Source organism: Lithobates pipiens, unplaced genomic scaffold, assembly GCF_037356315.1.
Source record: "Lithobates pipiens isolate NorthernLeopardFrog02 unplaced genomic scaffold, aLitPip1_a1.2 Scaffold_1, whole genome shotgun sequence".
NCBI lineage: Eukaryota > Metazoa > Chordata > Amphibia > Anura > Ranidae > Lithobates > Lithobates pipiens.
The window spans coordinates 23,849,280-23,873,804 of NW_027507685.1; the positions used below are offsets into that span (position 1 = coordinate 23,849,280).

Sequence of the window (24,525 nt, forward strand, 5' to 3'; positions counted from 1 at the left end):
ATAAGGATTAATTCAGAGCTGTGCTGTCATGTCAGAGTAAGGTACGATCACACCTTATTACTGGTAGTGCAACAGTTATTTTTCTGTATTTGCATGGGGTTTAAATGGTTAAAACATAAGAGATTATGCATGTATTGCAGCGATTTAAAAATAGGATTTTTACTTTGCAACGACGGATGCTTTAACTACAATTGCTAGTACAGGTTTTTGTTTAGGTTGCACCTGAAACCTCTGAACCTAGAAGCCAGTGTGAAACACGAGGATGGGATCCACCCAAGAAACATATACTCTTGAGAAACCAGTCTGCCCTGAAAGCTGCAGCTATTCTTGGTTAACAATTGTAGCCTAAAAGAAAGGGGCACTTTTCTGTTTTACGTCTAATGGATAATGTACAGAGGCGGCTCTAGACTTTGAGGCCTTAGGCAAAACTTAGACACGAGGCCCCACTCACGCCCATAATGGGAAAAATATTCTAAAAATGATAAAAATTAACTGTATGAATGCATATATTAACTTTGAACTATGAACTATGAATTCAGTTTCTATACATTTCTCTAGCCAATTATTCTTTAATCAAATATCATTAAACATAGGGTGGGTGGGTATATATGTTACCCGCACACAGATATAGATCAAATTGTGCAGCTGCCTACTCATTATCCTTTGTGCTGTCTCATAAATGTGAAATTAATTTGTCAACAAAGTATAAAACAAAAAAAAGTAATTTTACAACATGTTGCATTAAACAGGTTATGTTTTAGAATAAGTGATTTTTTTTACAAAAATGAAAAACATAAAAACATATAAATATGTAACTTTGAATATTTGCTCAGTAGTGCATGGAACATAATAGGTATAAAGTGCAATATTTTTCAAGTAACAAAATAACTCAGTTTCTTGTATACTTTAGCAAAACATCAATAAAAAAAAAACTTAAATTGAAACTTTAGTCAGAAAATTAAGTCCTGCTATCCTGTGCAGCCAAAGAAGCTGCTTCTGTTTGATCTGCAACTACCATGGTGCTGCTCCAACAAATGCCTGTCAATTCTGAACAGGTGTCTGTTTAGGGTGCCTGCAGGAAAACAGCCTGGTGTAAGAGTGCCCTATTAGATTAGACTTATACCAGGGTCCTTTCTCAGGCACTTACTGAAAGCCAATCAAAACAAAAGCAAAAAAAACCCTTTGTTTCAATATATAATATCACAATATATGTGCTAACTATAGTTGGGGCTCATACACAAACCCCCTGGGAAGTTTTAACAGTAGTACATTTTTTTTAATGTTTCAATATCTTTTAGTGAAGACAGTCCAAACCAGCTAAGGGACAGTCCCATATAAGGGACAGTCCGACCCAGCTGAGGGACAGTCCGACCCAGCTGAGGGACTGTGACATTTCAATCCACCTAAGAGACAGTCCGACCCAGCTAAGGGACGGCCCAATCCAGCTGAGGGACAGCCCAAACCAGCTATAGGAGTGTGACAGTCCAATTCAGCTATGGGACTGTGACAATCCAATCCACCTAAGGGACAGTCCAATCCAGCTAAGGGGCAGTCCCAGCTGAGGGATATAGTCATAGTCCAACCCAGCTGAGGGACATAGTCCGACCCATCCAATCCAGCTAAGGGACAGTCCAACCCAGCTAAAGGACAGTCACCGACCTCACATCCATGATACAAGAGATGGTCAGAGACTGTGTACGGACAATAATACAGGAGATGGTCAGAGACTGTGTGTGGACAATGATACAGGAGATGGTCACACTGTGTGTGGACAATGATACAGGAGACTGTCAGAGACTTGCAGACAATGATACAGGAGATGGTTTTATTATGGTAATGACAAGCAAACTCTTACCTGGCTAACACGGCATGAAAAGTTGGAGCCACTGACAGGGTGCTGACAGACAATCATGCCACAAAGATGCAGGAGATGGTCAGATACTGTGTGTGGATAATGATACAGGAAATGGTCAGAGACTGTGTGCAGACAATGATACAGGAGCCACTGTGCCCCTCAAACGCAGCCACTGTGCCCCTCAAACGCAGCCACTGTGCCCCTCAAACGCAGCCACTGTGCCCCTCAAACGCAGCCACTGTGCCCCTCAAACGCAGCCACTGTAAAGCATCCTCAGTAAAGCAGATGAAAAGTTATTTTTTAGAATGTGTGAAAATAAAACTGTCTTGTCAATGCAGAGTTAATATGGCCTTTTGGACTCTTAGATTTGGTGGGGGTGCATTGTTGTTAGGTTATATATATATATATATATATATATATATATATAGTATATACTGTTCCTGCTCCTCGCCTTGGTGACAAATTGGTAAAGGCAGCAGGACTCAGTTGGAGAAGCAACACATGATGTTCTAGCTCTGCCCTGCAGTGCAATCTGGGAGTTGTAGTCTCTGCAGAGCACAGGCACCAGACGGCCATGTTGAAGTCTATGTGCCTGTGCACTGTGGGAGAACTACAATTCCCGGCATGCAATGGGGCCGCCGTTAGGGGAAGGAAGGGCTAGGACTCGGAGGACGGCGCTGCTGCTATTGGACGCGCAGGCAGCCTAAGCCATGCATATTACACAGACATACTCTTATAACCCCCCCTCGTCCACCGCCGCGGAGCTCACTCTGCACTGTCTGCAGCTGTGTGCAGCCCGCCGCCCGCTCACCCCGCCGCTTGAGTCTGTCCCACACTCCACACAGCAGCAGACAGTGCAGCACAACACCTCAGAGGCAAATTAGGCAATCGCTCGATGGCGAGGCCCTTTCTGTGGGCGAGGCCTAAGGCAATCGCCTAATTTGCCTAATTAAAGAGCCGCATCTGATGTATATTTCTCTATTTTTGAATGGACAACTAGTTTAGATGTCTGTTAGCTACTACATGCATGTGCATGGTAAAACCAATGAAAGGAGCTCTTGGCTTCATATTCTGGTATATATATATATATATCAATGTTTACCTCTCATTATAATTTGTTGTACTTTCACCTTTGTTCAGTACGCAGAATATGCTAGTGCTTTTAGATAAGATAATTCTAATCTCGGCTTTTGTAATAAATTTATGAAAGGAGTAAAGTAATATTTTCACTGTTCAATCTTTCGCAAACCCCGAATAAAACCAAATCTTATGAGTCGTTCACTGGAAAGATAAGCAGTCACCTATATATGAAAGAGCTGCTGATAGGGTAGTATGTTGTACAAAAGGTATGTCATTTCATTCAGAAGTGAACGGACTAAAGCCCGCCCTAATTTTTTTTTTCTTTTTCGTTCAGCCTGCAAATTAAAATTAGATGGACAAATCTCCCACTATGCCTATTGTATTTTGATAGCTGGTCTTGCTAGCTGTGAAAATACCCATACAATGTCTGCATCTGATTGAATGTTTGGCTGATGTTCACTGCTGTTTGGCCAATAATTTTCCACCCGACTATTTTTTGATATTTCTATCAATGAATGTTGGGTGGGGGGGGGTGTGGGGGGCCAGCCACCCAAGCCACCCTCAAAGTGAACTTGGACTGTACAGTTTCCAAGAAAGCGGTCAAACTTCATACAGTGAATGACCAGCTTTAAAGTGGTTGTATAGTTCATTTTTTTACTTTTACCTACAGGAAAGCCTATAATAGGAGATATTCCCCTCGCAATGCGCCGCTGACTGCAGCAGCGCATGCGCACAGGGGATTCTCAGCTGGAAGCCCGGCAGACGCTAGACCCTGCCCGGAAGAAATCTCCCACGCGCTTGTGCGGGAGTGACGATATCGCGGCTCCGGCCGCGATACCCGGAAGAAACACAGAGGGAACATGTCGGCTCCCTCGGCGTGGATCGGGCCAGATGTCGGGGGCCTCGTTCTAAGGCAAGTATTTCATAATTAACTAGTATGCGGTGCATACTAGCTCATTATGTCTTTTCCTTTGCAGGTAAGTAAGAAAAAAAATAAATTCAGCGGGTTTACAACCGCTTTAATGTGGCCACCGATGATTACCACAGGAGTTAAAGATGCTTTGATATCTTCACATCCTTATAAGTATATCGTGACTTCAGTGAGCGACTTTTAAAAACTAAGCACCTAACTACCTTAATACCAGCATCTTTCTTCATTTCAGAAAAGTATGGGGGTGTAACGTACTGTCGGTTATTAAATGGCACCAAAGAAAGCTCTATCCATCTCAAAACAATTATAAAAAAAATCACTTGGGTAGTGTTGAATGATAACATAATTGTTGTCAGTCAAACTAGAACTGCTCTGAAAAATGGCCCAGATAAGGAGGCGTAACATGCTGATCCTGCAGTGGTTAAGTGAGTAAGCAGATCATTGGGACCACCATACTTCTACAGTGCTGACAGTGTTTAATGCTAGTTGCTCAGCTTCTTCAGTCTTCGAAATTAGAGTGGAGGATTGGGCTTTTATTTTATAACAAAAAAAAATAAAAAATCACAATTGCCACAAGTAATTCTTGGATTTAGAAGCATAGCTCATTGCTGTTAACCAGCAACCTCCTAACCTTAGCTTGAATGGCAAATACTCTAAACCTGGATACAAACCTTGTTGGCCAAATTGTCCCTCTTTGAATCCTTACAGGTTCTTGGCCATGATTTTACAGCCCTGATATCCCTGCACTAAAACAAAACATTTAAACTTCAGCTCTCCTCACATCCATTGCTTTGAGAGTTTCTAGTGAAAAAAACACCAAACTATTTTTAAACTGATACTAAGGTCTGTTTTCTCTTCTTTAAAATTTACAAATTTACCTGCTCTGTGCAGTGGTTTTGCACAGAGCAATCTAGATCCTTCTCTTCTCGGGTCCCTTGCCTGCACTCCTGGCCCTTCCCTTCTGCTGAGTGTCCCCATAGCAAGGGCACCCCAAGCCAAGCTGCAGCTGTGTCTCCATTCAGACAGAGCCACAGTTCGACCCCCACCCCTCTCTCTCCTCATTGGTTCACTGACTTTAATTGACAGCAGCAGGAGCCAATGGTGCCATGCTGCAGTCTCGGCCAATGAGGGAGAGTCCTGGGCAGGAAAGACACTCCTGCAACATCGGTGGAAGGAGATGGGCTCAGGTAAGTATTATTGGGTCTGAGGGCGCTCAGGTATGTACTGAGGGGGGAGCTGCACACAGAAGGTTTTTATCTTGATGCATAGAATGCATTAAGATAAATCTTCTGACTTTACAACCAATTTGAGTTCTCAAGTCGAGACAAAATTTAATCTAGTATGACATTTCATTATTACTGCCCATACACAGTATGTCCTCCTATAGGCCCATTCCAGAAAAACCTTAAACATTCCCAATGCTGTCTTTTTTTTCTTACTATCACTTTCTGTCCTGTACACTTAAAAGGAGGAACAATAGCTTTGACAATGTGAGGGAAATCACATTTTAGACATCTGTTGTTGGAACAGGAGTCCCCATTCGAGCATTCCCTTTCTATACCTGTTCTGGTGGCATCTCAGAATTTTGAGTTTACCCTCACTTTCATTCCCTGAGACATAATAAGGACAATTAGGCTGGCCATACAAAGTTAAATATTTCATGTTCAGCCCCATGAAGGGTACAGATGGAGGAATCTCCACTGCCGATTATTGTATTCAGATGCCTTCATCTGAAAGATCAGTCATTTTCTGCCCAGCTCAGTCTATTTTTAGATCAACTTTTGTCGAGCTGACGGATGTTTACAGGACCACCCATGGTTCAAAGTTTGGCCGATTCAGCAGAAATTTGGGGATTCTATGGGGGAATTTGAGGGTGAATCGTCTAACCCCTCACCACTCTAGTCAAAAAAAACATTTTGCCTTTAGGTTTAAAGCGGTAGTAAACCCGCTAATGTTTTTGTTTTTTTACCACCTGCAAAGCAAAAGGCATAATGAGCTAGTATGCACCGCATACTAGCTCATTATGAAATACCTTAGAACGAGGCCCCGACATCAGGCCCGATCCACGCCGAGGGAGCTGACATGCTCCCTCGGCATTTCTTCCGGGTATCGCGGCTCCGGCGCTGAGTGGCCGGAGCTGCGATATCGTCACTCCCACGCATGCGCGCGGGAGATTTCTTTCCGGCCGGTCGGCCACTGCCGGATTTTCAGCCGAGAATCCCCTTGTGCGCATGCGCCGCTGCAGTCAGCGGCGCATACTGAGGGGAATATCTCCTAGAGAGATTTTTTTTACCTACAGATAAGCCTTATTATAGGCTTTCCTGTAGGTTAAAGTAAAAAAAAAGTATACAACTACTTTAAGTGCATCAGCATGGGCAATTGGTCGAATGATCCAACATAGAGCAACTGCAACTTGCTGTTTACTAAACAGGTGAAAAATTGAAATCAATAATTCAAAACTGGGTAGGAATGACAATGAGTGCATACAATGCATAATACAAAACCGATTATGAAAGCTGCACAGATCTGGACTCTTTCCAGCAACATCTCTGTGGCCTAGTCCGAGTAAAATCTGGTTGCATAGCATAGATTTTATCAGCCCGAGTCTCAAGCTGAGAATTCATACTTTAGTATAACAGCACAGACCAAAAAACACCACTTGGGATTGTCCTTGTAAACGGCCTCTTTGAAGTGCAGGTAACTGTAGCACTGGTAACTCGGATAAACACAAGTAAAGTTTGAGGATGACACACCACCCCGCTGTAACTGGAGTACTCTGGTGGCAATTGGGGAGGTGCTCTCCACAGTGGCTGGGTCTTCTGCAGAAGTTGGGTGGTATTGGACTCCTGTCCGGCTAAATGTGCGCATGTCCGTTTTTTTGACTGTGGAGGGCTTCTTACCTGGTTGCCACTCACCTTCCCAGCTAACTCTGTCCCAGGTGTGGCCTCTTTGAGTTTCTGTGGGAGAGTAGATGAGGAACTGATCCTTCTGAGTGTGTCCAGGAACCCACAGAGTTATGGGAAATAGAGGGGGCTGTGCTAGCATCTGAGCATGGTGGATTAAATGGGAACTCCACTACATATGTATTAGGGGTTAGTGTTAGTGGGCATAAACACTGGCCAGCTAATATCACACTGCAAGGAGTCGTGTGTTGAATATTACAAGTGCCAAGCTCCTGGCACCAAAGTGTTTTTTATTCCTTTGGGAAGTGTGCAAACTAGTTTATATCCTGAACAATTCTTCCAGAATACAGACTTTTGGCATGCACGCTTTTCTGCTAACTTGTCTGTATACAAGATTTACCAGCCTGAATAGAGAAAGTAAGGCTGGGCACACACGGGCACTGTAAGTGCATACTGTATACTCTGCTTGAAGGATAAGTTCACCTTTAACAAAGAATAAATTCATATTTTTACAGCTAAAAACTAAAAATAGTTTTTTTTATTTTCTACAAGAACCTATCCTGCACCTGTGATCAATGATATTGGACCTGTGATCAGTGTCTCGGGCTCATGCACACTCTCCCTCCAACTTGTTGCCCATGCCTCTTTATAGGTGTTCAAAGCGTGGGGGGTGGGAACTACGCCTGCTGTCACAAGAAAGGGGGGTGAAGGGGATTGCTGTTACACCCTAAATATGGGTATAGCTTACAACATGTTAAAAAGGAGAACGTAGCCTTTAAGCTGGCACAGAAAGTATGATCTTATTGACCTACTCATTTCACCAAGCATTTACAAATAAAATACTGATAAGCTGTCAGGTGAACATAATGGACATTGGGGCTTTTTGATTACTGTTGACAATGGCTGTTGCACAGTATTTAATGTACAGGCTGGAGACAGCCCTGGTTACAATTACTGTTTAAACTATTTTCCTACGAAGAAACCTCAGCTTATCTGTCAGGGCTTTGCTCTGAAGCCAGCTGACTGGAATCTTCTTGATTAATACACAATCACCAGTAATTGATTTGTGAAGAGAGACTGGCACAGACTGCCTCTAATGTCTTGTGACAATTGTGGAATCCAGTTATTTTGTTCAGATTCATATTTATTGTTAAATCAATTATTACAGATTATGTAGTGATAACACAGTTCTATGGTGAGCGAATTTATTATGTTGTAGGTTATATGTACAGTCAGTCCCCTATATACGAACCTTCAAGTTGCCAACTTCCAAAGATACAACATGCATTTTCATCTCCAATTGTGTGAGTTCACATTTCTGGCATACATTGTTATATGTGCATTCTCTACAAGTGGTTGTGCTTCTGTGTACTTTATACAGTACTGTATTCTTTAAACTTTTTTTCCCCATGTATTTGTGTAAAATGTGTGTTCAACCTATTACAGTAATTTATTGGGCCGATTTGTCTTGGTTGGGCACCTAGACTAACTTTGGATTTGCAAACAAAATGGACTTGCAAACCTGCTCTTGGAATGGAGTCTCTACTGAAAGATTTATAGTTTTCCGGTCTGGTCTCTCAATTTTGTGGCTGGTTCCAGTGTATACAAAGCTTGATTACAATCATAAAATATTTTATAGTACTCTAAATCTATAGTGAGTTTTTTTTAAGAGAAACACATGTTCTGTATTGTGATCTACTGTTCTTACCCGTTTATTCTGCTTAAATGAGGTGTCTCATACCGGTATCATAAATCTAAGGCCGTGTACACACGGGCGGACTGTCTGACGGACTTGGTCCGCTGAAACACGTTTCAGCGGACAATCCGCTCGTGTGTGGGCTTCAGCGGACTTTTTCAGCGGACAGTCTGGCGGACGAAGTCTTTCGGAATTTCCGTAATATTGTCCGTCCAAACTTGGTTTCAGCGGACAGTCCGCTCGTGAGTAGGCTAGTTCGACGGACTAAGTATGGCGCATGCTCAGAAAGGATTTACACGGCCGAAGGTTGCATTGCAGTGTATTGAAAGTCGTATTTTTAGTCCCGTCGTACGTGCCGTACACGTCATCGCGCAAGCTTTCAGCGGACTGTCTGTTCGTCGTGTGTGGTCAAGTCCGTTCATTCAAAAGTAGGACGAACTGTCTGTCGGATTGTCTGACGGACTTAGTTGGACGGATAGTCCGCCCGTGTGTACGCGGCCTTAGAAGTAGTTAGCAGGGGTGCGAAATGTTACACAGGATGTGAAAAGAGAATGTGCAGATTTTGTTTTCAAAATGGAACCATTAAAATATGAAATTAATGTAAAATTATAAAGGCCCCACTAAAAATTGTTTCAGATAACCATTGCACTTGTGTGCACAACTAAAATGTGTGCACTCTATGGTTTCCTTTTAACGCCCCTGTAAAACGTTTTGTCAGCTTCTCTATTCTCCATACATCAAGGATAACAGATTTCCAGATCCACCTTACATCCTGGTACCAAGTATGGGATTCTTTGGATGCCTACAGTCATTAGTTGTGTTTGTCCAGTGTAGCCATTAATTGTTTAATCAGAGAATGTTTTATTTGTAGGTGCCAATATTCCCTTACTGATCCCTGTTGCTTACCCTGAGATAGACTGGGCCTGCAGTGATCTTTCATCCATAGAGACAAACTATCAAGTTTCCTAGATGTGAACTTGAAAGTTTGTCATACTTTTTTATAGGTCCCCTCCTGCATTATTCTCCAGCTGGTGGTAGAGCGGTAGAGCTTGGGAGCTTCATAAGACATCCCACAGTGAAATGGTTTAGGTATATTAGAAACCAGTACATAATTCAATCACCCTTTGTAATCCCGTAACTAAAATATTACTTCAACATTGACTAGATAAAATGTTATTGTATTAGTTTTAGTAGGATGACATGCCTGTTTGTTCTGCTTTTTAGTATAAAATTGGCTATATTCATGCAAGCAAGTTGTTTAGCAGCTTTCACCTCACCACCTAGTCCAAAGGAAAGGTCAAGAGTGACTACAAATGCCTTTCTTCGCGAAACCTCCCTAGATGCATTAGTATATAGGGGAATATTTTAACTGAGCTATGGTGGAACTACTTTTCACATTTATGGTACAGTGAGGGGGAAAAAAGTATTTGATCCCCTGCTGATCAGTGGTTCATTTGCCCACTGACAAAGAAATCATCAGTCTATCATTTTAATGGCGGGTTTATTTTGACTGTGAGGGACGGAATAACAAAAGTTTATAAATTGATTTGCATTTTAATGAGTGAAATAAGTATTTGATCCCCTATCAATCAGCAAGATTTCTGGCTCCCAGGTGTCTTCTATACAGGTAATGAGGTGAGATTAGGAGAAAACTCTTTAAGGCAGTGCTCCTAATCTCAGTTTGGTATCTGTATGCTTTGCTTCTGTGAACAGTTGTCTTTTAATCAGATCCCAATCTTTCCACCATGCAAGATCTCACCTCGTGGAGTTTTAATGATCATGAGAACAGTGAGGAATCGGCCCAGAACTACACGGGAGAATCTTGTCAATGATCTCAGGGTAGCTGGGACCATAGACGCCAAGAAAACAATTGGTAACACCCTACGCCATGAAGGACTGAAATCCTGCAGTGCCCGCAAGGACCCCTGCTCAAAGCACGTGAACAGGCCTGTCTGAAGTTTGCTAATGAACTTTTGAATGATTCAGAGGAGAACTGGGTGAAAGGGTTGTGGGTCAAATGAGACCAAAATTGAGCTCTTTGGCATCAACCCAACTTGCCATGTTTGAAGGAGGAGGAATGCTTCCTATAACCCCAAGAACACCATCCCCACTATCAAACATGGAGGTGGAAAAATTATGCTTTTGGGGGGTGTTTTTCTGCTAAGACAGGTCAACTTAACCACATCAAAGGGATGATGCACGGGCCATGTACAAATCTTGGATGAGAACTCTCTTACCTCAGCCAGGGCATTGAAAATGGGTCATGGATGGGTATTCCAGCATGACAATGATTCAAAACACACGGTCAAGGAAATGGAGTGGCTCAAGCAGCACATTAAGGTCCTGGAGTGGTCTAGCCAGTCTCCAGACCTTAATCTCATAGAAAATATGTGGAGGGAGCTGAAGGTTTGAGTAGCCAAACATCAGCCTCAAAGCCTTAATGACTTGTAGAGGATCTGCAAAAAGGAGTGGGACAAAATTTCTCCTTAGATGTGCAAACCTGTTGACCAACAACAAGAAACGTCTGACCCCTGTGATTGCCAACAAGGGTTACATGACCGCACAATTGTCATTTAAAGTATGACCGAGCTAAAACCGGGCAGGGAGGGGGGTAAAATTGCCCAGTATTGAAGTGGTTAAAACACAGTATTGCCTTTTTTGAGAAGCAGTTTTTTTTTTCTTTTCAATTTTTAGTGTGAAATTTTTAACAATATAATAAATACTTAAATGTTGTGTTGCAGAAGCGGTTAAAGGATGAAGCAAAGAAGGCCATTGGTCAGCTTCAGCTCCGCACCATAAAGCAAGGAGATAAGGTAATTTACATTTATTATTATTATTATTATTATTATTATTATTATCATCATCATTACTATATTATGCTTCAATACGTTACATGTAAGATCCTAGTCCAGAAAATACTTATTTGGGATAATGTAGATCATTATCTTTTGAATATTAGAATCCTTGCATTAGTATATGTATACAGAATATTCTGTATTGTATAAGATATAACCTAGATGGCCTGTTTTAAAACTGAATTACAGGCACAAAAAAGTTAATTTAAATATATTTCTCAATAGCCACAAAAGATGCAAACACACACTGTATGCCAAATGCCATTACAAATCCAGATATTACTTTGTAAATGCAGTGGTGGCATCACCATGCTGTACATAGTCTGGCAGAGAAACACGGGGAGGGGGATAAGACCAGTCGCCATATACAAAGAGAAAGCAGCAGTGAACAGTAAGCTTCTGACCACAGGCATTACTCCACAGGTCTGAAAAATATTTAAAGGATATTAAGATGAGTAAGAATACATATAGCAGTTATATTTACAATATTTGCTAATCGCAGCAGATATGGCCGTTTTTTTGTAAAGAATGGGTTCATAAGTGGCAAGGCTACCAGGGACAGCAAGTGGCCACCCACATATTCGGTTTCTGAGTGTAATAACAATCCTAAGTATAATAAATGGTTCCAGACTGTAGCCCGTCAGAGCAATGTGGCTTGGTCTTCATAGCTTTCCCTGCATTGTGTGTTTCTGTTGGTGGAAGAAACATACTACATACACCTAGGACTAGTGCACCTTAAGTTAGTTGTGAAACTGTGACCATCTCGCATATGTAAAAGCATGCAAACTATATTCAACAATATTGTTGTATAATGATGATGGTACTCTAATTGCATTTAAGGGCTTATTTTATATGAGAGATAATTAAGCCGTAAGACCATATAATACGAGGTCAAACCTAAACACTTTCCACTTGTATGCAGTCAGGCAGGCCCTTGCACTACACAGTTGAAGGTATATCTAAAGGAAGTTGAACAAAAGTTGTGGAGTGTGTATCCAGCTTTACAACAGCTGTTAAACACCCAAGCACACACAAAGAGTTTAGGTGTGTGTGCTACCGGGGGCTGGGGGGTACCCACAGGGGACAGAGCAATGAAAGATCCCTTCCCCACTGGCTCTGCCAGCAGCCGATGTTTGGGCACAGATTGCGAGGCTTGCATTTCTGTTGGGGGGGAACTGAAGGAGAGGATGCGGCCTGCCTGAAGATGGTGGGAGCCCTGGGAGAGAGCAACAGAGAGGTAATTTAAGTTGTGTGTGACACAAAAGGGGTCCATCATTTCTTCTAGTAGTGGCTGCTGATCTGCTGGCTAGCCAAATGTTGCATAACCTGTCATGCTCAAAAATCACTATACTGCCCTAGCCCGCACCTATACTGCCCTAGCCTGTCCATATACTATCCTAGCACATCCCCATACTGCCCTAGCCTGCCCCTATTCTACGATAATCTGCCCCATATACTGCCCCAGCCAGCCCCTTGGAATTGAACATAATGGTCATGTCATATAATTTTTCATATAGACAAGGTGCTGTTGCATGTAAATCTGACTTCCTGAAAAATTTAATTTCTTTATCGTACGTCACGGGACACAGAGCAGCCATAATAACGGAGTTATATGCCACCTATAGGGGAATGGATACTGGCAAACCAAAGACAGGAAGACATCCCCTATGTAACTCCTCCTACACAGGGAGTGCCTCCGTTTTTTTTGCCAGTGTCTTGCAAGGCGAGGGTCATGGTTGGTTGGAGAAGTTCTCCATGATCTAGCTAAAAGAAAGGAGAATGGTGATGCACTAAAGTGTATGGAACCCGAACCTTGTCTGCATAAGAAGATTACAAGGTAGTTCCTATGTGACACTTTTGGGCGCTGGAGCCTGGGATCCAGACCCAGATCTGTAAAAGACCCCAAAGGAGATCCGGCAGGGTGTTTTACAGGTCCAAGGTAGTGGCCCCATATTCAGGGGGACCCGGTCCTTGAAGGTCCAAGAGAAAGAACTTACCGTGATGGGAGAAGATTGGAATTTAGCTTTTAAGCAGAATCCTGTGGTGGGACTGGTAAGTTTTTTAAACTTTTTTGCACTTGCTTAAACTGGTCTCTTAATTTGTATAGGACCAGGTGTCATATTTTTTCTTTCCACTGGAGACAGTGGTGTCGCAGTGCGGCAGCGCTTTCTCTGTGGAGGCTCCCAGCCTGGATAATCCCAGCAGGAGGAAGGTGGATCTTCAGATTCCCCCGCCCTGTACACCTAGATTCTATTCTGGCGCCATTGGTGGTCCTTTCCCGCTGATATTAATGCGGCTATAGGGGGGCGTGCATGGGAATGTCGCGACCGGTGTGCAGGACGCTGCAAGCGTGCGTGTGGCAAACGTGCACGCTGGACAGGTGCAGTAGGGGTGGAAGAGGCCATATTAGGAGCTGTTTCAGGCCTAGGATTCTGTAAGCAGGCTGGAAGGGACATAGAGCAGCGTCAGCTGGGCACGTAAGTCATTGTTGGTGGATGGACCATGGCACTGCAGGTCTTGTAAGAGCTGTGTACTGCAAGGACTAAGTGTAGTATTTTGCAGGATGATTGAAGTGCATAAAGTGTGGTTTTTATTACCTCAAGTTTTTGTCTTGGCATGTCTTCCCAGAAGAGGAGTGGGGGGGGGGGCACAGCAGGAAGGGGCACAAGTACACCATCAATGGTATTGGAGGATGCTAGCCATACATGTGCTGTGTTTAACTCTCGTGAAAGACCTGAGGCAACTGGCCAGTCTGAGCCATTACGGTTGTTGGGCATTGTAGCAACAGCTAATGCTTTGGTCTCAACCTATCAGAGGACGACTTGGCATCAGCTTTAGCTGAGCTGGAGGGAAAAATGGCATGTATGATTGCTTCAATTTCCCAAGGTGGAAGGGAACGGGATAGATCCCCTTCACCTGAGTCCCCACCTGCATTGGAACAGGATTGGGCAGGAGATGTGGAAGAAGTAGTAGTAAATGACCGGGATGAAGGTCAGGCCATGGACCCCACTTGTGAGAAGTCAGATTCTGAAGAACTGTTTTCAGCCTCTCAATCCCAGAGACTGCTAATCTAGTCCCTCGAGGAGATGGTCTGATCAGGATTTAAATTGCCGCCTGTGGAGGTCCCTGAGGGTTCCTTTTCATCTTTAGGATCTCTTCGGCCTCCACAGAGTTCACAGGCTTTTCTCTTGCATCCGTTGCTAGAGAAAATTGTGTATGTTGACTGGGATCACCGTGATAATCTTTTTATTCCTCCTAAAAGGTTTGCGCTTTTTGTATCCTGTGGAGGAAAAGTTTATAAAGAAATGGATTATGCCATCTGTGGACACTGCCATTTCTTCCGGGAATAAGAGTCTTACCTGTCCTGTAGATAATACCCAGGTGTTTAAAGATCCAGCAGATCAGAAATTGGAGTCTTTTTATTTCTGGGTCTGCTGCACAACCGGCAGTGGCAGTTATTGGTATCCATCAGTCCTTTAAAGGACCAGGTAAAGCGGGTAGCTAAGACTGTCTCTGATCAGGGGGTATCTGCTGAAGAGTTACCTCGTGCCTTATGTTTCTCAGTAGATGCTCTTAAAGATTACATACAGCAGGTGACCCGGTTGGCCCTGCTATTAATGCATGTGTTCAGGATTCTTTGGTTAAACTGGTCTGCATAATTTTCCCTGCAAAAGTTTTATTAGCTGGTTTCCCCTTTCACAGGGAGTGGCTATTTGGAGTAGATCTGGATAAATATATTCAGAACATTTAAGGGGGTAAAAGTGCACTTCTGCCAGTTAAGAGGAGGAGCAGACAACCTTCCTTTTTAAGGTGTCTAGTGCTTCAGTACCTAGCACTTCTAATTTCAGGCAGTTTTGGTGGCCTCGGCCATCCGGGTCTAGAGGAAAGCCTCAAGGGCAGAAAACCCTAGTTCCTGGGACCCCCTAAAGCTGGCCCCCGAGCCCTCCTTTATGATAGGTTGCCGCAACTCACGCATGTGGGGGGAGGCTATTAGAGTTCTCAAACGCTTGGGAAGAAGTGATCCAAGACAAGTGTGTTATTTCTACGGTGTCTCAGGGGTACAAAATGGAATTCCAGAGGCTTCCCCCCCCCCTTCCCAAAGCAGTCCCTTATGCACAATTCCACTCCAGACCACTACAGAACAACATTCTGTCTGTCTAGAACAAGACTGTCCGGTCTCTGGACTGGCACGTGTCGATTCGGCTGAAGGTGCGTCAGTCTGTTGGTGGATAACCAAGAATCTGGTAAAGGGAAAGTGTTTTTTGCCTGTGGTCTGGAGGGTGGTGACAACAGATGCCAGTCTCTAGATGGGGAGAGGTCCTAGAGGAGGCCGTGGTTCTGGAGGGAGAGGAACTTGCCCATCAACATTCTGGAGATTCGGGCAGCTTGCTTGGCACTAAGCTTCTGGACTTTCAGACTACAGGGATGTCCGGTGAGGGTCCAGTCAGACAATGCCACGGCTGGCATACATTAATCACCAGGGAGGCACCAGGAGTCAGACAGCCAAGAAGGAAGTGGCTCACATGCTGACCTGGGCAGAAAGATTTGTTCCATCCCTATCAGCAGTGTTTATTCCGGGAGTGAGGAATTGGCCGGCAGATTTTCTGAGTCGCCAGCAAATGTTTCCAGAGGAGTGGTCCCTAAATCCTGAGAACTTTGCATTGATATGCCACCGATAGGGGGTTCTAGATGTAGACCTGATGGCGTCCAGGTTCAACAGGAAACTAGACTGTTTTGTGTCTAGAACCAGGGACCCACTTTCATTAGGGGCAGATGCCTTGATGATTCCATAGGTTCAGTTTCCCTGATATATGCCTTCCCTCCAATCTGACTGTTGCCAAGGCTACTATGCAGGATCCAGGAAGAGAGAAAGCAGTGATCCTAGTAGCCCCAGCCTGGCCCAGAAGGACTTGATATGCATAGACTGGTAAGACTGGCATTGGGGAACCCCTGTGTTCTTCCACTCTGTCCGGATATGCTCTCGCAGGGTCCAATATTCCACCCTGCTTTACGGTGTCTAAATTTAATGGTTTGGCTGTTGAAACCAGGATCTTAAAAGACCGGGGCATTTCTGGGTCAGTATTGTCTACCATGTTAAATGCTAGAAAGCCAGTCTCAAGGAATATCTACTATAGAGTCTGGAAATCCTATATTACCTGGTGTAAGGCCAGAAGGTGGCACCCCATAGCTATGTCATTGGGAGAGTTCTGGCTTTTCTGCAAAAATGAGTGGAAATGAATCTGGCCTTAAGTACAATTTTAAGGGTCAAATTTTGGCCTTGGCAATCTTTTTTTTTTTTTTTTTTTTTTTTTTTTTCAGAGGCCTTTTTTTTCTCACTCCTTAGTACGAATGTTTTGTACAGGGGATGATTTGTGTGCTTCCACCGGCCAGGCCACCTCTGTGCCCTTGGGATGTAAATTTTAGTCCTGGGGGTTTTACAGAAGCATCCTTTTGAGCATATCCAGCAGATTCCTCTGGTCCTCTTGACAAGAAAAATAGTTTTCTTGTTGCCAGTGACGTCAGCCAGGAGGGTGTCGGAGTTGGCGACTCTGTCCTATAAAGAATCTTAATTGATCTTGCACCAGGATAGGGCAGTTTTTCAGCCACGAGCAGAATTTTTGTTCAAGGTAGTGTCCAGTTTTCATCTAAATCAGGATATCCTTCTGCCTTCCTTTTTTACGAACCCACAGCCTGCAGAGGAGAAATTATTTCACTCTTGATGTAGTATGGGCTATCGGGGTCTATCTGAGAATGTCGGCTCAGCTGCGGAAGACTGATGATCTGTCTGTATTGCCAGAAGGTCCCAAGATGTGATAGGCAGCATCTAAGTCAAATATTTCCCAATGGATCCGCCAAGTGATTGTTCAGGCGTATGGATTAAGGGATAAGGCCCGACCTTTTCCATTAGGGGGATCTCCACCAGGAGAGAGTGCTTCGTGGGCAGTTCATCATCAAGCATCGATGGCTCAGATTTGCAAGGCTTCTACTTGGTCTACAGTGCATACATTCACTAGGTTTTATCAGGTGAATGTTAGGACTCAGGAGGATGCTGCATTTGGATGCAGTGTACTGCAGGTAGCAATATAAATCCTGGGATTCTGATGGTGTTTCTTTGGTCATAATGGGTTCCTTCACCTCCAAAAGCATTGCTTGGAGACATCCCAGTTGGCTATTATGGCTGCTCTGTGTCCCGTGATGTACAATAAAGAAATTAGGATTTTTTTTTTCTACCTATAAAATCCTTTTCTGGAGTATATCATGGGACACAAAGATCCCTCCCCTCTTGTTTTGGAAGTTTATTGCTTGCTACAAAACTGAGGTACTTCCTGTGTAGGAGGGGTTATATATGGGAGGAATTCCTGTCTTTTTTGGTTTGCCAGTGTCCATTCACCTATAGGTGGTGTAATAACCCAGTTATGGCTGCTCTGTGTCCCATGATGTGCTCAAAGAAAATGATTTTGCAGGTAAGCTGTAGAAAAATCCTGATTTTAGTTTTAATAACCATGATCTAAAATAATGGATGTAGGGGCCTTTTGGTGGGCGTGTTTTTTTTTTTTTTGTTTTTTTTTGGGGGGGGGAGGGGGGGCAGCGACATTTCATTCCTGGACCCAGGCAGTACAATGTCTTGGGCCAGCCCTAAATGTGTGTCTCTTTTAGACCAGTATGGAGTTAAGCTTTAGGGTCCTTTCACACGGGGCGGATCAGTTCTGATCCGCCCCGTGGATGTCCGTTTGCTCAGCGGGGATCACTCCGCCGATCCCCGCTGAGCAGGGAGATGACAGGTCTGTCTCCGCACACTGTGCAGGGACGGACCTGTCACAGCGCGCTCTCCCCTATGGGAGATCGGATGACGACGGACCGCAGTGCCCGTCGTCATCCGATCCGATCCGCAGACGGATGGAAAAATAGCTTTTTCCTCCGTCACACTTTTTCGGATCGGAGCGGGTCGGATGTCAGCGGACATGTCACCGCTGACATCCGACGCTCCATAGAGCTCTATGGAGCACCCGTTCAGGTCCGCCTGAAAAACTGACAGGCGGGCCTGAACGGGACGTTAGTGTGAAAGGGGCCTTACTCATGAGAATTACTTGTTAGATTAAGATTAAAGGAATTGCTGTAGGTCATCAATGAAATACAGAATCTCCCATTTCTGACCCTTCCTTCTGTAAATGCTGGTTGCCTGGCTGTCATGCAAGTCACACACTTATTTCAATCTTTTGAGATAGTGACTTGGAATAAGTATGCAGATAAAGATTTCCTGACTTTTCTCTGACACTTTTGATCTACTGCCTAGTTCAGACAAAGTTGTGAAGCCAAGGTCAATGTAAAAGCTAGGCAAATGGCCTTTCCAACGGGTGTCAAAGCTGTTTTTGTTTGTGGTTTGTTTGTGGTTTGTTTGTGGTTTGTTTGTGGTTTGTTTGTGGTTTGTTTGTGGTTTGTTTGTGGTTTGTTTGTGGTTTGTTTGTGGTTTGTTTGTGGTGTGTTTTTTTTGTTTTTTTTTTTTGAGTGGCTTGTTTTGGATATTAAAGTGAAATTAAACAGTGCAAGTATTTGCCATATTCTACAGGTACAGGCATCCTCCAGTAATATCTGAGCTCCCCACAGCCACATTGTCCCTGCCAGTGCCATGCCCATCTTTCCTTCTAGTTCTGCCCTGTCTTGCTTCCCCCACTGGGCAGGAATTGATTATGTAACCCCTGCACATGTGTGCTGTAGTTAAATTATCTCTGCACCCAACTGTGTACTTTTCATGCGCCACAGTCACTGTGCTGATTTAAACCTCTCAACCGCTCAATTTTTTTTATTTTTGCAGAAGAGAATGAAATTTTCTACTACCAAAAGACCCTACCTGCTAGCAGATTTGTTATTAAAGAATCGACTTTTAGCTTAAAGCCTATGTTTGCCTAAAACAAATCGTCACAAAGGACATTACTTGCCTTCAATGAGATGTGTGCCTTGTGCTGCTGTGGCCAAAATCTTTTTCCTCCGATGCCCCCCTCTCTTCCGGGGGAGCAGGGGTTATTGGAACTAAGTGTTTGTTTTGTGACAGGCACAAAAGCGTTCTCAACCATGCCCTTCATTTCTGGGCAGCTGCTCCATTCATAGAAGCCGTACGACCGCTCCATGACCGGGTCATGAATGGAGGGGTTGATCTTTTAATCATCCACCCCCCCTTCTTTCAAGGATCATAATTGTAGTTCAGCTGCTATGAATGAAGCAGCTGGGTGGAGAGGACAGGCATAGTGCCTATCGCAGCCCCTTAGTTCTTTTAACCACCCCCCCCCCCCATCATTCACTGGAAGATTGCAGAGGGGAATAGCATTAGCCCCTTGTACACACGGTTGGAGATTCCGACGGAATGTGTCCTATCAGACCGTTTTGTCGGATAATCGGACTGTTTCCATCGGAATATCCGTCGGACCCAATTTTCCAACTTGTTGGAAATATTTTCCGACAAACTGGTCCGATTGGACCTTGTCCGATCATGTGTAGAGAATTCCGATCGGATAAAGTGCCACACATGCTCAGATCAAATTCCTACACCAAAGCTATTGGCTACTAGCACGAACGTAGTCCCGTCGTAACGAAATAACGTCATCACATTCTGAACTATTGGATTTTCCGACAATTTGGTCCGACCGTGTGTATGCAACAGTGTCGGACACAATCCGTCGGACACAATCACCGTGTGTACAAGGGCTTAGAGCAGGAAGAAAGGACAAAAGCAGTAAAAGGCACACCTTTCACTGAGGGTAAGTAATGTCCCTTGTGCTGTGTGGTTGCTGTTGTGTTTTTTTTTTTTTTTTTGGGCTAAATGTAGGCTTTAAGTGTGTATATTGTTGTGAGTGTGGTATGTAATCTTAATGATGCACATGGGGAATTTTGAATTGCATACATTTTAAGGGTTTTATGTAGTGCTTCTAACCTTACGGTAAAAAATGTGAACTTTGTTCCGACAATCAGTAACATACCACAATTTCCTGAGTTTGTTAATCTATGAGGAATTCTTACCAACGTATAAATATTTCCCGATGAAATTAATAAGTAAATAATTTTTATTAATTTACAAGTATAATTATAGAACTTCTTACAGAACTGGATTTTCCGGTGATTCATATTTCATACACCCTACCAAAGACATCAACATGGCAACAAAACGATTTTCCATATTTGACAAATAACCCAAGGGTAGCCCAAAGGACTGTTAAAAAGATTTGCGGTAATCACGCCTTAAGTTTAAAAACACAATATCTCTTGTTGCTCTGGAAAACAAGCCGCCTTAATTTCTCCGGCCGGAAGGAATAAAATGTATGTTTAGCGGAGCCGACAGATGGATATTCTCAATTTGAAGGGCGTATTAATTTAATAGAGCTGCCAGATTGAATGGGGCGATAATTTCCATGAGACCACAGTAGCCAAATTTGTTGTAATACAGTTTGCTCTTAATTTCACCCACAAACGGCTTAAACACACAAGGCCAATAACGTGAGACAATTATTAAATCCTAAACTACCCTTCACACAGTATTGGATAAGATAACATGTAAGATACGATTCCTATGATTTTGGGAAGAGAAAAATATTATCAATAATTATAAGGTCAGTATCTCACCACTGTTTAAAGGAAAGGATTTATATTTGATTTGTCCTAGCAGCAATGTCCAGCGAGATGGGGAGTGGTCGCTTATTACCAAATTTGTGTTCGTCCAGAGGGTGTATGCCAGCGTGTGGGTCTGTGGTCTTCCCTCTCAATCATGCGTGTCTCCTTTTTGTATGGTGCAAATTCTTGGATGGTTACCTCCCTCACTTCATGTTTACCCTCTCATGATTGGTTGGTTCAAACATGGGAGGTAACTGCCCTGATTCCCACCCGCCCATCTCTGATCATGGTAAATGCTATTATGAAATGTGTTTTAACATGTTTCATGTTAATATGGGTGACCTTTTTCCCTGTCATTTGCGGTCCCCCATCTCGTGTACCTTTCTGGCTATAAAAAATCTCTACCTAACCAAATATATTGAGATTGACGGAGATTTATGGAATTAAACTTCACCTTTTAACGTAACAGACTGGTGCCAAATTCTTGTCAAATACTTGGATGACAACAGTACACAATGATTTTTACAAAATGAGTTGCAACATTGTAATTTAACATATTACAGAGAGAGAGAGACTTAGTTCTGTTTCAACTTGTGACTGGTGTATAATTAACTGGGTGTCTTCTGCCATTGTCTAGGGAAAAGCTCCACACTATGTAGCGGCCATAACCCGTTGCAGTGCAGCCTTGACTGAATGGGCTTACCGATTACCTTCTCCTAGCCTGCTCTTCCGCATCTAGGGGTTCCCAGGGTTGATACCAAACAACTTGTGCGCTGACACAGATAGTCCTTTAAAAAGGTTTTATTTTCAAGTAGAACTCTCACAAAACACAGTCTCTTTGGGAACAGAGGGCACGGGTGAAGAACTTGGTTACCTTGAACTGCAGATTTAACAAAGTCTCTATTTCCAATCAGAGAGTAGCCACTCGCACCTGGGTACTTCAAGGCAGAACAGACCTCTAGCCAGAGGTCATGGCAGTCAGCACTTTGACTCAAACTTGAACAATCAACCGAAGATAAACAGGAACCTTTTTTCCGACTGTACCTGGAACGTTTCCTGCTTCCTTTTGAGGTACTGGAAAACTGTGGATTCGTCAATGTCCTTCCCAACTCTGTAACCAGGCACTTCTCGGGATGCCACTTGTCAGCCCTCCTCCGAGTCCTCCCCCGGTCACTTGCACGAGCTGTGGTGCCCCCCCCCCAAGCTGAGAGCACGCGCGGACACTCTGAATCCTCCCTCAGTTACGGCCCCTCGGACTGGCAGGTTCCGAGACTCGGGAACAGACGGATCCCTACCTTAGACCAGTCGGGTCTAACAGGGGCCACTGACGGGAACATGCTGCGGGATGTCAAACACCCCGTGACCGGGACCCTTCACAGGGCTACCCCAGTCCTGGAACCAGAACAGATCACACGGGTCTCTCGAACAACTCTGGAACCCCGAACACATGACCCACACCTGCTTAAGTACCCCCTCCCAGACTCCTCAGCGGGTCTGGCACTCCTGCTGATTGGCTCTGAGAGGGCCATACCAAAACATCCAACCAAACCTGGTTCTTGCCTGTCATGTGCACCTCAACGTTCACATGACTAGGCAGAACATCAATCATGGCCTGGCCAGACTAATGTTAAGTCTTACCTACAAAATTAACCCTCAGTACTGTAAGGTCCTGAGGCAAAAACTAAATTTACAAAGCGTGTGACATTTTGGTCCCAAATATCATCTGCTACAACTAGGTTCTTACGAAGGAGAAAATCTCACCCTTTGAAACAACGGGGTTATTTACCCTAGCTTTCCTTTTAATCAAAGGCTTTGCTATCTGGATCTCAAAACACTAATTTGACCATTGTCCGTTGGTTTCATGTAAAGTGGCACCATTGTTCAGGTTACTCTGTTTCAACATAAGGCTTGTATCTTGACCTCAACTCTCCATTGAAGAGGATAATTCAATCAACCTTTGGTGGTTTGCTGCACTTAGTCATAGACTTCATGTGGTTCTAAAGGCATTAGGTTTTTTATATCGTAATGCATTCTATGCAGTAAGATAAAAAAAAAAAACTTTGTGCTTCAGCCCCCCTAATATTTAAATGAACTCCATTCTGGTCCAGCGATGTTGCACAAGAGCCTTTGCTGTCCGGGACTCTCCCTCCTGATTGGCTGAGACACAGCTGCTGTCAAAGTCAGTGAGCCAATGAGGGGAGAGAGAGGGTGGGGTTGAGTCAGGGCCCCGTGTCTGAATGGAGCTGCTTGCTCTGGGGCCACTCAGCAGGAGGGAGGGGTCAGGAGCGCCGGTGAGGAACCCGAGAAGCGGAGGATCTAGCCTGCTTTGTGCAAAAGTATTACACAGAACAGGCAAGTATAAGATAACATGTTTGTTATTTTTGAACAAAAAAAATCCCACAAGACTTTGTTGTTTTACTTGAATGGGTCACATTTGGCAGGCAGTAGCACCTACCAAAAGCAACAGGGGGTTTAATTCCTGCTGCGTTATGTGTACTACCTCAGCAGCTAAAGGGGGTAGGGATTGGGGCGGTAAAACTGCAAATCAATTGCAGGGTTTTAACAACCCCTAAACTTTAACAAGGCCTAGGGGTGCCAAATGTAATGAAGGGCTCATTCACAAGTGTAGCAGGCACTGCTGCTCCTCGGAAATGTGATCTGAGTGTGCCTGACAAGTGGTGAGGAGATATGTTACCTCCTCACCATCCATCCATGTGTCCATTTTTGTTATTTTCTTGAGAAATCACTTGAAAAACATTCCCTAGCATTTCTAGTTGTGACCAACCTGAGTAAGGCTAGGTTCACACTGCTGCGATGTCCATGATCGGATGTGATTCGCACTGCTGTGCAAATCACATGCGATCTCTGTGCGATGCGATTTCAGCCATATAGATAGTATGGCTGAATTCGCATCCGGCCCAAATTCGTACAGGATCCTTTTTTTAGTCCGCAGCAGAATCGGATCGCATGGGTGTAAACACCATGCGATCCGATTCCTGTCCGAGTTTGCAGATCGCACTGCGATATGCAAACTGATTTGGAGGTGTCATTAACTTTTAACTGACACTCCCAGCAGTTCGCATAGGGCAGTGTGAACTGCCGCCAGGAGGCATGCGATGCGGGAACCCGCAGTGGATTCGCAGTGTTCCCGCATCGCAGCAGTGTGAACCCAGCCTTAAGACCAATGAATCATGTAACATTTACTTCCTGGAATCCCACTGCCCACAAGTAAATATATTATATTATATTATACCTTTCTGTCTATTTATTTACTAAGGCTAACAGCATAAGGATTTAAAATGGGGAATGTTGATTGAGGGTTTAGTTTTGCTGTAAGGTGACCAGAGTTCAGCTTTTAAGCACTATAAATCGCAGTTACTTGCCCTATATGGACCTAAACAATTTCCATAATTTTAGCTGTAGAAGTATTAATTCCAAAATCTTTTTAAATTTATTATGTATTTCCAATGCAAAAAAAGTACAAAGCAGAAAAATTGCAATCTTTCTAGTTCACTAAGGTAATAAAACTATACTGTAGATGCAAAGTACAAATGTGTTTTTGTAACTTGTCCCCTCTGTCACAGCATTTAGTTGGGTCTATTACA

The 24,525-nt window shown here is 43.7% G+C and overlaps 1 protein-coding gene across 3 annotated transcripts in view; it reads left to right on the forward strand.

Moving 5' to 3' along the window:
• RNF128 (ring finger protein 128) overlaps positions 1–24,525 on the forward strand; it is a 176,286-nt gene that overhangs the window by 128,724 nt on the left and 23,037 nt on the right. For all 3 annotated transcript variants that reach the window (XM_077485122.1, XM_077485039.1, XM_077485095.1), the window contains exon 3: positions 11,207–11,278. In XM_077485122.1, coding sequence (XP_077341248.1) covers positions 11,207–11,278 — 72 coding nt within the window. The remainder of the gene's footprint in view (positions 1–11,206; positions 11,279–24,525) is intronic.